Source organism: Leptosomus discolor, chromosome 2, assembly GCF_034619465.1.
Source record: "Leptosomus discolor isolate bLepDis1 chromosome 2, bLepDis1.hap2, whole genome shotgun sequence".
NCBI lineage: Eukaryota > Metazoa > Chordata > Aves > Leptosomiformes > Leptosomidae > Leptosomus > Leptosomus discolor.
In genome coordinates, this window is record NC_141392.1 from 17,447,271 (window position 1) to 17,463,005 (window position 15,735).

The window sequence follows — 15,735 nt, forward strand, 5'->3', positions numbered from 1 at the left end:
CTCATAAAGCTGGTATGACTCTAGCAAAGAAATGTCAAGTCTAGAAATACTCTTTAACTGATATTGAAACAGCAAGTTACCTTTTTGAGAGGAATAGTCTGAATCCACTCCATGGAGTTCACGTCGAAGATATCAATTGCATTTTCACTGTACACAGAGAGGTATGGTGCATTGTAACCTGAGAGGGAATGATTAGGTATAGCGTCATGTGCTTTTATAAGGGCTCAAAATATACAATTTCTTATTGTTTAACCGTATTTTTTTTAAAAAAAAACCACACCACCAAACCACACTACAATCCAACAGAGATCTTTGCAAAGTGCGTTTTAACTCAAAAATTACCAAGAAATTTATTCTGAAGGCACAGCAGCAACACCAAAAAACTTAAAACCTCCATGACTTTTAACTTTGCAGAACCAAACTACTTTTTCAACAAAGGATTACAGTTTACTTTGCCAAACTGATGTGGTTCAAAGTTTGGGTTTTTTTCTTCTAAAATCCCTGTTTTTAAGAGTATTTTGTAAATGATGTGGTAGGAAAATATATTGTTGTTATTTAATAACTGTCATTTGAATGAACCAAACTCAGTCTCTGGACTATGTACTATGAACATCAGTTGGAACTAAGCATCGTGATAGAGTCATAAAAATCTTCATGTTTCCTTCTAGCTTTATTTCTCTTTTTTTATTTTCTGGATTGTAAAGAGAATTCTTGTGCTACTTATCTGGCACATTTCCCCAGGATGAAATTTGTTCCACTGGGACCACTTCAAAAGGAGAACTCTTTATTTCCATGTTGGCAACAAGACTGCCATGGTCTGCCAAGACTAACAAGAGCATCTAATTTGTTTTTAAACCTAACAGTTTTTGCTATAAAATATACCCCCATTCTGACTTGGAATAGCATCAAGTGACTTAATTTAAGGCAATCAAAAAACTTTCACAAATAGCAATGGTCAGTATAGATGAACTACATGTGAAAATACTTGTTTTCCAATCTATCATAAAATCTCTGAGTCCATGGTACTAATCACATTCTTGCTTGAAAACCAGAAGTGACATACAACCTGTAAAAGTTGCTCCTTCCACATTCAGAAGGGGCTTCACTCAAACAAGGTGAAACATTCCTCTCCTCTGCAGTGAGCCTGTACTGCTATCACAATGAGGTAAAAAGGCAGACTATTTTAAAAATCAGCATAAGTCTGGGCTCATTCACAGATACTCTGCAGACAAATTTGGCTAATCTTTATCTGCATTCAGAAAGACATTAAAAAGAAGATGACACGCACTGCAGGCTTTTTTTTTTCCTCCAGCTGTCACAAAGATAAAGCCCCAGCTTTGAAAAAATGTGCAATAAATATGTAACAGTTCTTGCTGGAAATGGAAATATTGAAAAATTACAGTATTTTTCCCTTAAGGTTATGAAATACATTTTCTATACTGCCTGCCATACATTGTATTTTGGAAGGGAAGAGGGAGACTGAGGGGGAAAAATTAAAACCTGTTTATTTAAAAAGCAAACAGAGGACATGAATGAGAAGAGTATCAACAAAAACTGCAGAGGAAGACAGAATGAAGGAGTAAGGAAAGAAAAGGGAAAAAACCCAACCAGTAAGCAGGAATAAACATTGGAGAAAAGCAAGTCAAACTACCAGATCCTGACTGAGACTGAACATCAAGAAAGCTTGAATCAAAGTGCTGAGCCAAAGTACAATCAAATTTTAAGACTTTAAATAACAACAGAGCAGTATCAATGGTAGCAAATGCATAAAGATCCCATTAGCCTCTGTGGGACGTGAGGCTTTCAGTTGTTTTAGAGATCAGGTCATGTGTTTAGAAATTGGATAGAGTTAGAAAACCTGAATCTTGATTCCTCTTTGTGTTACAGCAGTATAGGTCAGTGACAGAGTTGTCAAAACTAGCATAAATGAGATCAGGATTAAGCCCTCTGACTAGATTAAAAGTGATGACAGAAGCCGAGAGCATTTATTTACCTGGCAGGTAATTATCTTTGAACCTCATTTCCTGTGGATATTAATACAAGCAGTGATCACTTCAATGGATAACAGCAACTACACTGACACACATGGCAACTTACAGCAAGAAGATGGAGTTGCAGGCCACATCAATTCTTGTTGTCTCGATCTTCGGCCCTGGCAGTCAACGTAAACCCCTACGCTGCTAAAACACAGCAGGTATTCTTTATTTGAGATTTCGACTGCACAGATGGCATCAGTTGGCTGCTGTGAGATAAATGATAGCGTGTGGTCATCTGGATGGAGCAGACTGTATGGGCTGCCTTCACCATGAAGGGGATATTTTAAGAAACCTGACTGGTAGCCCACACAAAGACGGTCACTGAAGATTGACATCCACTGGACATTCCCCTGGACTTGGATCTCCTTGATCTTTTTGTGACGTGTCTTACTCTGATTTAGTTCATAACAGAGGACCTGCCTTTTCATAGCTACACACAGGCAGGTAAGAGCTCCATGGCGCACATGTCCAGAAACTATTGACTGACAGCCTTTTGTCTCTGCCAGCTTATAAAACTCAGTCTCCCTTCCATCCAGGGCAGCCATAGGGAAAAGCCGCACATGACGGTTTCGTCCTGAGATTACTGCGATGAGCTGTTCATTTGGGATAAGCTCGATCTGATGAACCTTCTTATTGTCACCAACACGGATAATCTCTAAAAACAAAACAAAACAAAAACCCCAAATCCAAAGTAAATAATGTTGAAGTGTGACTTGATTATAACATATGTATTTGTAAAGATAAACTATGAAGGAAACCCAAGAAATCCTCTTTATTGCTTCCCTGCAACATTAAAAACTAGAGAATCAAAACTTGCATTTTAATAATACCAGATGTGGCAATGCTGGTTAGACTTTCGTTTTTTTCTCATCGGAAAAAGGGAGGAACAGATCCGATGCAATAACCATCACTGTATTATTTCAGTATTCATTTCAAAAACAGTTGATAGCCACAAAACTATGAATAAAGGAAAACCCTCAGAGAACTGAAAGATACAATTAAACATGTTGCTTGTTGAATTAGTTTGGGCATCTGTCACTACATCTCTTTACAATACTGAGCATAAGTTTTCACTTCCAATACAAAGGAGGAGGTTACAGAAAGAATCAACCAGGCTCCTTACTGAGGTGCACAGCAAGAGAAGAGGAGACAGTGAGGGAGGTTCCTACTGGATATACAAAGAAAATGTTTCATTGTGAGAATAATTTGCAACAGGCAACCCAGAGAGATTGTGGAACCTCCGTCCTTGGGGATTTTCAATATGTGACTGGACAAAGTCCTGAGCAACCTGGTGTGGATTCAGTATTGAGCCTGCTTCAAACAAGAGAAGAAAACCTTCAACTGCATTCCAGATGCTGGATCTTTGTTACTGGAAAGGATACCCAAAACAGAAAGCACACAGAACACCTCCTTGATTATCAGCTCTCACATGGGGTTGTCCAGCTGATAACGTAGTAAATCCAGAAAAATATAACCAGAGGATATTGAAAGAGAAAAAAGGTTACAAAGTCACTTTCTGATTATTTAATATTGGGGAAATAACTACCAGTTCCTAATCTCTTACCATCTTTGGTGACATGCACAACAAATAACCCTTCTTCATTCCCCAGAGCTATTCTTTCATGGTCTATGATATAAAGAAAAAAAATAATGTTACTTTTCTTTGGAAATACTTTGTCAACAATAGTGATAATTCTGATTAACAGAGACAGTTTTTTAATACCATGAAATAAACAAAGACAAACCCAACACATTCATGTAGCACAAAAACATTGGTAACCTCCCAATCTTTCAAATTTCTGAAAATATGAGTCTTTTCCTGTTTCTCCTTTTAGTAGAAGTAACAGCAAGAAACATGATTTTTAACAAGCCATTCAGAGTGCTTAAGTGTACTACTGACTTTGAAATAACTATATCATCATATTTAAATAATCAGTTTAACATATTTTACGCAGTGGCATTTAAAATTACTAAATTCATTCTCTGCTTTTATGTCTTCTCTCTGGTCCCACAAGCAGATTCTGTAGGCAGTGATTTACATCTATTCTATAGTGCTAATTTTGCCCAGTTAAGAATTATGTTTACAGAATAACAAAAGTGTAATGTCCAATTATTAATAATTATGAATATGTGTGAAGAGGGGGAATATTCTTAAAGATCTGTCAGAAGTACTGGGTAATGAATTGCACTTCTCTCAAACCCAGGCACATTTCTGTATGGGATAAAACCGCTACATATTACTGTCTATTCAGTAGATAACATCATTTAACACATATTTTGGAAAAAAAAAAAAGGAAAAAAAGAAAAAAAAAAGAAAGAAAAAAAAAGGTATGCTTTTAGCATACCCATTTTTCTTAGAGCTTTCTTCTCATTAATTTCATACCTATGATGGCTGCTGACTGTGTTGTTTTGATGAGGGGTAAGGTGCTGTCATAAGCTTCTTTGGGAACATAGACTGAGCGGTCTTTGAGTTTATTCTTCTTCAAGATTCTATGCAATTCATTCAGCACTCCTACCCACTTGCTTTTTTCATTCTCACCATCTGCTAGAATCAGGATTGAACACTTATTACTGGATGCAGAGAGCTGGGAAGCTGTAACCTGGAAAATTTTAAAATACATATTTTAAGTCATAAGTGATAAAAAATTTCATCATGATCATTTTTACAGGGGTATCGGAAGCTTATAAGTGCCCTTTTTAATCAGCTGTCTGAACTAAGAATGCAAAAATTTAACCTTAGTTAATAGAAAACACTATCTCAATCGAGAACCCACAGCAGAAAAACCTGTAGATGTGAATAACCCAAAGAACAGAGAAAATCTTGGATTTATTCTAAATGCATTTGTATTTATTCTGTAATTTGGAAATGTCTACCTTAAATAAGGTATTCAATTGTCTCTCACAGCAATTTTATAATGAAAAGCTTTTATTATAAAGTACCCTGTATTTTTTTAAGACCAATAGTTTTTGTTAATAATTTAACACAATAGGTGTTCTATGATTCTTTAATTTATGGAAGAATAATCTATGATCCTTATCATGTATTTGGTACAGCTACCATAGCTAAAAATGAAAGCCCCTTTTACAGGTTTATCTCCTTTCAGCATGCAGAGTTATAAATAGTCTGAAAGCCAGAAAAACAAGGAGTGAAATACAATGGTACAGTAAAGAAATTATACAGGAATTAATAAGACACCAAAAGACATTTCGCTGAGGTCAAAGCTCCAATAGAATATCTAGTAAAAATAAGAATATTAGAAAAAGCCAATAATGGCAAAGTCCTGAAATCAGATACTAGACATACAGTTTGGTGACAATTTGACACTAGATTTCTATACTGAGTACTTGACGAATGGGAGTTTTCAGAGATCCAATGCATATATATAAAGAAAATACATAAAATAAAGGCTTCAGGAATAACACAACAAATTAAATTGAGAAGCGGAAGGCAACTTTAGGAAATGAAAATGTAGAAGGTTATGAAGAACAGACGAATTCCAAATGACTAACAGGAGGTTGAGAAAAGTACGTCTTATTGTGAAGGTTAAAAAAATAAAACACACATAAAGGGGAGATGAGAGCTTGTCTAAATGTACCAGTGCTATTTTTACCACAAAAATGATATATGTACAGATCCTTATGCATTGCTGCCGCTGCCATGGATACCACACAGCCAGAACTTGCAAAGGAAATAGAATAATAGCAGGCTGTCGGTGAATGCACACCGCACATCACACTCTGAAACCTTCTACTTCTGGTTAACTAAGACATTACTTACCCTAAAGATACAAGGGATATCCTTTCGATTTGCATGGATGACATCTGAGGCCAAGACAGAACTCACTGAGAATTCTTCATCCCTTATGGAGAACACAAACATAATTGGAAAAGAGTTAAAAAGTAAAATCTGTACGTTTGTTTTTTACTTACATTTCCACAGTACTAACAGCCTTGTTCTGTGAAGGACACAACAATACAGTACTAAGATCTAATTTTTAAAATCATCCTTTCCTCTTCTATCTGCAGATGAAACTCACAAATGCAACACTACATAATTAATTCCTGGTAAATGTTGATGGAGATAAATCTGTTCTGAATATCTGTTTTTTTGTCTGTTTAAATTAAAACCTTTTTTAAAAAAAAAATGAAATAAGCAACTCAAAAATTAAGCCTGGACCAAGAACACCTCTGCAATTCTTTCATAAAAGTCCAAACTCACTAGAAGCTATAAGCTACAGCTGTTTCAGACTTCCTGGATAAACTAACCTAGTTCAGAGATGAGATTTACTTGGTTGGCATGTTAAATGTTGTCAACCTTCAGTGAAGTTGGTAGTATTTCAGTAATATTGAAGGCAGCGGGAACAAACTATTTAGCCCTTCTGAATCAAAAACTGTATTTGTTTTATGCTATAACAAAGTTTTATCTGTCTTTCAAAACTCTATTCAACCCCAAAAGAATGTATTTTTCTTCTTTACTCATTCCACATCTTCTCCACAGCTGAAGAGGTGCATTTTGGCACATGATGTAATAATGGAAGTTTAAATTGCCAAATATGAACACACAGTTCAGACTCACTGCAAAAGTGTAGTTCAGTCTAACCGCAAATACTGGTTTTTTTCCTGAAAATTAGAGACTCTCGACATGGATTACAGTGTTTCATAAAAGGTCTGGAGCTTGCTTACTGATTTCACAAAAAGAAAAAGCAGAAAAAACCCTCCCACTGCCTCTGAAAAGCTCCCACTTGGCACCAAACAGCTTACCTCATGTCTATGACCTGACTCACTATCACGCTGGGCTGGGATGCTTTTCCTTCTGCTACATCATATAGGAAGAGTTTAAAATCGCAGATCACTGCCAGTGCTCTCTGCCAACCTTTCTTTACTCCAGCTGGTTTTGGTACCTTTAGCAAAATAAATTCTGATCAACTCTCTGTAAGTTTGCGTGCAATCAAAAAAATCAAACAGGCAGTACAAAAATAAATTTTCTCATCTAGGCTGACAAGCTTTTATTCAGTGATAACATTAAGCAACACAAGCAATAGCACAGGTGCAGTAAGAGCATCAAACAGCCACACAGACACCACAATATATTATTAAAAAAATTCATAGACCACAGATTCTTTCTTCTTATTTCAGAAACTCATTTAAAGCTATATTATCAAATACAGAGAAAGAAACCCACCTCTAGGTGGTCCACATGAATATGGCCAAAAATATGTTGAGTAATTTTTTTTAGTATTTACGTATAAGTATTCACACCAGTGACCCTAGACAGTACCAGCACAGAAAGACTGGAAAAACTCACAGGCCCTGGAAGATGATCTGATCTCTAGAGATGGACTATTCAAGACCAACTCAAAGCACAATGGCTGACAGAGAGGGAGAGACAATTACTGTTGAAAATGCTAGGAGCTGCTTTGTGAAAATGTAAGTCTTAGTCTCCAAACTCTTACCTTAAGGCATAATTGAATCCATCCCCCCCAATGCCCCAATTAGAGTTTAATTCCAGCTCTGGAAAACAGTAAATTTAATATAAGTGCCCCAAATGCAGCTACCTGATACTTACTCGGACATGTCCTTCATAAGCTGTTCCTATGCCTTTCTGTGGATCTATTCCCAAGGGTCCCTTAGTCTGTTCAGGAGGGATCGGACATACTGCAGGAGCCTTGTCTGCACAGGTCACATGGCAAGAGAATCCACACACTTGTGAGGAGGAGAAGAAACAAAAACATTTGATGGTTATTTCTTGTGCAACGCAAAAGCTATGATAATGACAATGACATCTATAAAGGAATCCTCTCTGGTTTTGATCAACAACTGAATAGTTTCACTGAACTTTGCTACACCGAGACAGAAATGGAAGCCTGCACACAGCACCAGTTCATGCTTTTATCTGTTCTAAATTCTCACATTTTCAGAGGTGTATGGATACACCATCTGGTTTCATCCAGGTAAGAAAGCGCCTAATCAGAAGCTTATACTGAGATAATCTCTGGGATTTTCTCTAGGCCCAAGTCCATTAGTAAATAAAAAGCTGGAAGCTCCTCTAAATAATGAGTGTCATCCTGTGTACCTATAAACCTAGAATAAATTTGTCCTGGAAAGAAGCAATATCAGTACTGAATGGCAAAGCCATCTTACATCTTGCCCTAAGTCAGAAAGCAAAGCTGCTGTCAGCATACTTGACCACTTAAACCGAACTAAGCTCTTCTTCCACCAAATGGAATAAGTACATCACCAGATAACTAGGTCATCTGTTACGAACGATGTTCAAAGTGTTTGGATTCTACTGTTTAAAGACTGCAGCATGAGAATAGATTCTGTTATTCAAAACATAAACAGAAGACTTGCATTACTACTCTACAACATTACTGTGCAATTTGCATCCAAACAACTTCAGTTCACACTTCCTGCTTTCACGAGCACTTACCTTCACAAGTACAGCCCTGTCGTATTAAACCGACCATCAGAGATGTGCATTGATTGCATTTTGTTGGTGTATTAAATGATTTCACTACAAACTGGTGGGCTTTAGGCTGTGGAACAAGCAGACAAGGATGTTAATGCCTTTAACACTTCTCAAGAACAGTTACTTCTTTCCACAGACATAACAGCGCATAGGTGCATTTAAAAAGGCAGCTTATTTGTGTTTGCTGAAGTGAAATCTGAGATCCTAACACATGTGCTGAAAAATATTCCTTATCAGTGCCCACTATCGATAATTTAAACCATCCTCTGTAAATGAAACCATGGAAACTGGACCTTGTCTCAGAACACGAGTCTGCTTCTGTTGCAGATAGGAAAGTTGCCAGAATTATTCTGTTACACTCCAGAAGCTGAACATGTGTACGTGCTTGGTGGGCACCTGGCGGCCAGCCAGGGTCAACTCACCACAGTATTTCTAAGTCGCAAATTCAATGTCCCTCTGCAAGGAGCGTTGCCTTAGTACAAAGGAAAACATCAGACTTTTTCAACATCCTAATTTTTACGTGAGAAAGCATGACAGAGTTCAGTTTTATGGTGTCAGGCAAAGGCAATTTCAGAACACTCAATTTAAAACAAGGGTATAGATGAAGTTGATTTTGAAAGGGCTTCTCTTCTTGTTAATTCTTGGGAACACAGACCACAGGGGTAAGCGTTTTAATTCTCTCTCTTCCCTCAAGGATGGCAGTGCTGATGCTATGATATCAAGGCTAAGCTAAATGACTATGTAATGTTTGTATGATTCATAAAAGGCCTTATATAAAATCCAGGAAGCTGTAAAAAAACCTCCCAGTAAAGTAACGACTGGCAGGAGGAGAAAGGATACAGCACAGGGTGAACACAAAGGCTGTCTAAACATCCTGGATAATGTATGTGATCTGGAATAATACGGTTTTGCAGACTAATGCTTACGTATACTAAAATTTTGCTCACTTTCCTGTTTTTCACAGCGTAAGGTACTACAGCTAAGGGCTCAAACTTCATCCATATTTAATGACAGTTTTACTGCCACAGTGGAAGCTTTCTGTCTACAGATGGAAGTCTCGTTTTGAAACTTGCATGGAAACAATACTTAAAAATTGATGCAATCATAAAGTAAGAAGGTTCTTTAGGGAACATAATAAATTAGAAAGCCATTCATTAATTACTGAGCAAAATATTTGCAAAAATGAAGTGATGTGCACAGTAAAATCTCTTTCACATGATTCCAAGTGCACTTACAGTATTTTTTTAGTTGATCTACTAAGATGTTGCCAACAGAACACTGCTCAAACTTTTTAGTTTTACTTTACACAAATGAGATCTTTTGCTATTTTGCAATTTATCAAAGCAGAGAAACAGCTCTGTTAGAAAAACTGACTTACTTCATTGATCAGTTGCAGAAAAACTGTATTTTTTTTTAAATATACAGCAGATTCCTAAGCCATCGAGGAACTTTTATGAGAAAATTTTTCCTTTAATAGCTTGTATCTTATTCCTCATTTACTTGAATATACACGATTCACTGTGAATTAGCACACACTGACTGGCTTAATTGTCCAACAGCAAAATAATGTCAACAACCGATGTAAAAATCAGTATTTATGCAAATAAAAAGCCAGAAGACAGAAAAACTGGAATTCCTTCTCCCAGCCCAGTGCTGCAGTGCTGGCTGTGGTGCTCACTCTACATTGCTTATAAAACCGGCAAATCTACAGTTTCACTTTAGGCTTCCTCTTTGCCTTTTCTCAAAAATAAGCATCTAATTAGCACACAGATGTGCTAAGTCGAGACTGGCCCACAGCGTCAGCAGTTTTATTTCATGCAGAGGATAGAGGCAGGTTGGGCAGACACATGCCCGAAAACACTCTCCTAGGAAGTCTCTTTCCCTTTCTTCATTTTCTGTTTCATTTATCTCTTTGTAGTGTCCAAACTACTGTATTTCCTATAATTGAATGCCTGTGTGCTGCTACAGTGGAATGCTTAGCACAACTTGTCACACCACATAATGTAAGAATGAGGCATTCTAAATTTTAGAAAGCAACCAGCTTGCATATAAACAACCCTGCTAGACAGTTCTGGTAAGATTACTGTAAGAAACAGTTCTCCTGAAGCTGCTGCCCAGGAGCGATCTTTTCCTCCTTACTATATAAAAAGTGTGAACACTTGACTGAATACCTTTGGTGCAGAGAGTCCCGATCCAATATATGCTGTCCTCATGGTTGGGGTGTGAATTGAACGGGGAGGATGATCTGTAACCTGAACATAGTCCCCAAAGGATCAGTAAGACATCAAATTCACACTATCAAAGATAGCTTCAATAAAAAGACTACAACATCCCATCCACCCCATCCCCAAGCAATGAAACCAAACACAGGGAAGGACTCAGAAAATCAAATCTTATTTCTCAGTAGCATGATGTATAAGATTCATCTCCTAAATGTAAAAATAACTTTATATTAACTTAAACATTTGAACGAATCTTTTCTAATGCAAAATAATCAGAGAGGTAATTTTTTTTAACAGGGAAAGGGGATACATTATTACAGTTGCAGAGCCTGGCTAAGAATTTGTATTGAGAAGACTTTCAGCAGGACTCCGAAGCGTGCTCTTACAAACTACAGTATAACATTAACTTTGTGCCAACATTCCTTAAATAATCACGACTGAGGATATGCTATAAAGAGAGACTGTATCTAATAATTGATTCAACATAGTTCCCATCCCTAATCAATTAATGGTATGCAAAAGGAAATGCAACATTCCCCAAAACACAGTTCACTACTAGTGCAGGAGGCTCTTACAAGGTCCCAAATAGTTTGCTGCAGAGGAGTGAGCTTCATTCTAAACAAAAGTATTTGCAACGGAAATTTTGATATGAGTGAAACTGTTACTCCCCCAAAAAAGTAAAAAATTATGCAACACTCAAGTACCTCGATTGGTTCAATCTCACTAGCTGTTGAAGGAGACCTTGATCTTGAATGGAGGTGAGACTTGCTATCTTCATCCCGTGATGGAGTATTAGATAATGTAAAATTCTCAACTGAATCAATCTAGAAGAACAATTTGAGAGAAAAAAAAAAAACAACCAAAAAAATAAATCAAAGATATCATTAAAAAATAATTCTCAGCTCTTACCAAAATAAGACATGGGAGCAGTAGAATTCCTAAGAGAGAACTGAGAGGATAAAAATTCAGTTTTAAGCAACTTTCTAATTCAAGTACAGAAATGCAAAATTATTGAATATGAACACGCCAAGGCTTCTGCGGAGAGGCGAGCACATGCATAAGAGCTGCTAGTTCAGGGGCCTGAGAAACACTGGAAAAGACTTTTAAAGGGTAAATATTTTCTACTGGATTTTGTCCATTGGTAGTAGAGATTTGTTAGAATTGAATTCCCATATAGTCCATGTAAATCACTGCAAACATATTTAGGAGAAAATAAGGAGAAAAGGCCGAGCAAACAACATATTTCCTGAGGTTAGCGTTAATTATATTCACAGATAATTAAGGGGGTTTTGTACCCCATTTTAACTACAAAACCATCCTTAACAGGAATTCAGTTTCTTCAGGAAAATATTTTCCTAGTCCTTGATGTACAATGAAACTGAGCCCAACACAGAACTACACTGAACAGCAAGGCATATAGGTACAATCAGGTATCTTGCATAACAAGTTATCTTTTGTCAGTGCAACTGAAAAATCAGAGAATGCAGGATTCTTCCTTGAAATCAAGACATCTCCACATCAAAGTTCTCTCTGTAAATTTATATATTTTTTAAAAAAATTATAGTGAGATAAGGATGTTTTTCCCCACTAGCAATAAAACTAACACCTGGAGGCCTACAGAAGGCTCCATTGCATGCCTGGCTTTTCTGGAGCAATGCTATCATCACCTGCCCATTGCTAAGAATTTGGCTAGCTTATATGCTACATATAACTAAAATATGCAGCAACGTTTACAGAAAGCATTTGAACATTCCAGTGTTTTTTATCTCATTCTCCACTAACATCATACTAAGAATTCCACAAACTTTACTGCTTTTTGGGGATAAAATACATTGCCAAGCCAATCTTATACATGCATATACAGTCCTGTTCTCCAGAAACTCATTCATGGTAGCGAACAGGTGCAGTTGCTGTTTTTTCTTTTCTCTTCTCTCTCTCTTTTTTTTTTTTTTTTTAATTAAGTTAAGTTTGATGGCTTCCAGTTTTATCATAGTCTTCAAAAAAAATTATTTGGTGGAGAATGCTCATCTGTTTAATCAGCTTAGGCATATTAAGATGCCTGCAAGTATTTCTGTAATGAAAATAGGAAATTCTCACACTGGGATACACCTGTTTTCTACACATAGATCGTGTTTCAAGCACGAGGCAAAAATTAGCAGTAAAGCAAACATTTTGTGCTCAGATTTATCAGAAGCAAATAATAATTGGAAGCTTTATTCAGTATTAGAATCACTGATACCTTTAAGCAGTAAATCCTCAGACACATAATATTTTTTCAATTATTTTAAACTTCTTTTTTTTTTTAATAATTGAGCCTAAACACGTGATAACTTGGAGTCCACTTGAAGACTTACCCTCAAACAATTCTACCTTCATCTTAAAAGTGTTATTAAAAAAAAAAAAAGCCCAATGAGCAACTACAGGTGAATTTTTCATAGCAAGAAACAGACATTCCTTTTCCTCTGCAAGTTAAACTCAGAGATCTAACCTAACGTTTCATAAATGTTTCCAGATACTCCAAAGGCTTTCCCTTTCAAAGTAGCATCTGCATACCAAAGAATTTTCATAGTATCTCTTAAAAAATTTAGTACAAGCATGATATGAATGACAGAACTTTTCTGGAATGTGCTACAAAGCCTTTGTGGTTGCAGAAAACTGCTGAACAAACATATTTTTACTTTACTTCTGATCACAAAAAGCCCAAAAAAACCACAGAACCTGATCTACTGTTACAAAGTTTGAAGAGAATTTAACCGCTACCTTTTCTGCAGAAACAGGGCCTTAAGCTGTATTGCTACAGTAGTCTCCAGGTTCCTTGCTTTCATGAGAAGAACTAAGTACACAAGCAATCTAACTCAACTATGGCCAAAAGCTTACATGGACCATACCAACACCATTAAAATTAGTTTTAAACTAATCCACTGGATTATCAAAAGCATATTTCAGTATTTCCTACCAAACTGTAACAGCCTTGTTGTCTTTGACAGGACTGTGCTTAGTTGTCTACATAGTGCCACCTGTGTAGGTCTGAGCCAAAGCTGGCCAGTATAGGAACACATCTTGAGGAGAGACGGACAGCTGACAACAGTAAGCTTGCCTAAGACACTGAGTGGTGTGCTTTGAACTGCATAGGTAAGGTCATTATTAGAGCTGTTGGGCATTATTGCTTATTTATTGAATATTCAATATAAATGCTTTGTATGCTTTCCTATTCCTATCATCACATGGATATAAAAGAAACAAAAGTGACAGTATGAGTTTAAAATGGACATAGCATACCTGGTACAAATTCAGTCTGACAAAGCTTTGATAAAACCATGTTTAAAAATCCACCTTAATTTTTGAAACACCATAGAGCTTTCCATCTTAGCAGACTACAACACATCCAACTGTTCTCCTTGTATGAATTTTTCCTGCCCTCCTTGATGTTGGCCCACTTGCCATTTATTTATCTCTGTACTGTGATATTTTCTATCAATTGCTATGACACACTTCCAAAATGCCAAACTTCCACCTTCTATAGGCAATTCCTATAACTCAACACATGCCCTCTGCTAAGGGCAAGAAAACGAACAGGCCCTCATTTGACATTTGCTCATCTTCCTAACCTCCATCTACCTGATGAGCTTTCCAAAGAACTTTCATATTGAAATAAGAAAGTACCCAAAGCATCTTCTCTGGTTACTGTAATATTCTGCTCATAGGATTACCAAATGAAACACTTCAAAAGCTTTTAGCCCACAGCTGTAAACCAACAAAAGCACAGCAGCAGCAGCAGCAAATGGTAGCAGCAGCACAAGACATGCAGTGAGGTAAATACACAATCCATACATTAAACAGAGGCATGTACACGACAGGCAAAAAAATAAAAGGCCACATAGAGTAAGACAGCCTCTTACACGTCTGCCTTTGTTAGCTGGAATACAGGAAGGAGAGCGCTTTAACAAAGAAAGGAGGAGAATATGTTACAAAACCAAACAGTGACACACATACATCAGCTCAGAATTCATCACTCTCTATCTCCAGAGGTAGTGTTTAGACACACACAAACGTTCATTTTTACAAGTGTTTTGAAAGCAAGGTACTCTAGGGCAACAGGAGGAAAGAAACATAAAAAAAAAGGAACAGTTACTTTAAAGCCTCTATTGTAGTTTTACACTGGACAACAGCAGTGAAACTGCAGACTAATAATTTGCAGTTAGCAGCTCTGTACTTTGAATAAGATGAATAAAGCAATCTCGTGGAGGCACAGTATGTCCAATTTAAAGTATCATTAGGAACCACAATTATTCTAAACTTAATTATAAATGTGCAGGTAGGGTCAGGGCTCTCATCACACTCTACTATTCTGTTCAATAACGAGAATTCAGAACATGATTTGTTCTGTGGTTATTTACAAAGTTCAGATTTGTTTAGTCTAACCCAAAGCCCATGGGGACTCCATGTGAGGACAGATTGCAGGAGAATTTAAAATATCTATTTTTAATACGTAATGTGTTGGTAATAGGGTAAAGATAATATTTTCTAGCAAGTAGGGAAAAATAATTTCGTCAAGGGAAAATGGGATTCCATTTAATTGTTATCAAATAATCACAAATTCATCTTTAAATAAAACAACTTGATTCCTTCTAGCAGCTAGTGAGATACACAAAGATCCACTTGGCAAAAAACCCCAAACCCAACAGTTTCATTATCAGACACTTCTAGTGAACACAGAAGACTTAACACCTAGACAATGTTACTGGGAGGCAGCCTGCAACACACAGGAGAAACAGCAGCAAATATTTAGACCTTAGTATGTTAGAGAAACTGCGGGTGACTTCCCTTCCCACCAAAATCAGAAACCGGGGACAGCAAGACCCATTCCTACTCCCCGTCATACTTTCCCACGTGCACAGGAGATACAAGGATTGCTTCTGAACGCGTGGGCTTTTGCAGTTATGAGGATTTAGGCACCATTTCTGCCAACCTGACTAAGTATCTTTTCAAGGAGCGACAGCTGGAACCA

General features: G+C 36.9%; 1 protein-coding gene across 5 annotated transcripts in view; it reads right to left on the reverse strand.

Annotated features, from left to right (window-relative positions):
* The window catches only part of CDC42BPA (CDC42 binding protein kinase alpha), a 191,916-nt gene that overhangs the window by 24,596 nt on the left and 151,585 nt on the right, over positions 1-15,735 (reverse strand). For 2 of the 5 annotated variants that reach the window (XM_086460662.1, XM_086460660.1), the window contains 11 exons: positions 14,627-14,665; positions 11,432-11,551; positions 10,677-10,757; positions 8,467-8,572; positions 7,603-7,739; positions 6,798-6,937; positions 5,815-5,896; positions 4,420-4,636; positions 3,601-3,663; positions 2,098-2,691; positions 81-178 (listed from right to left, as the gene is read on the reverse strand). In XM_086460662.1, coding sequence (XP_086316788.1) covers positions 81-178; positions 2,098-2,691; positions 3,601-3,663; positions 4,420-4,636; positions 5,815-5,896; positions 6,798-6,937; positions 7,603-7,739; positions 8,467-8,572; positions 10,677-10,757; positions 11,432-11,551; positions 14,627-14,665 — 1,677 coding nt within the window. The remainder of the gene's footprint in view (positions 1-80; positions 179-2,097; positions 2,692-3,600; positions 3,664-4,419; positions 4,637-5,814; positions 5,897-6,797; positions 6,938-7,602; positions 7,740-8,466; positions 8,573-10,676; positions 10,758-11,431; positions 11,552-14,626; positions 14,666-15,735) is intronic. The other 3 variants (XM_086460661.1, XM_086460663.1, XM_086460665.1) reach the window with 2 other exon arrangements.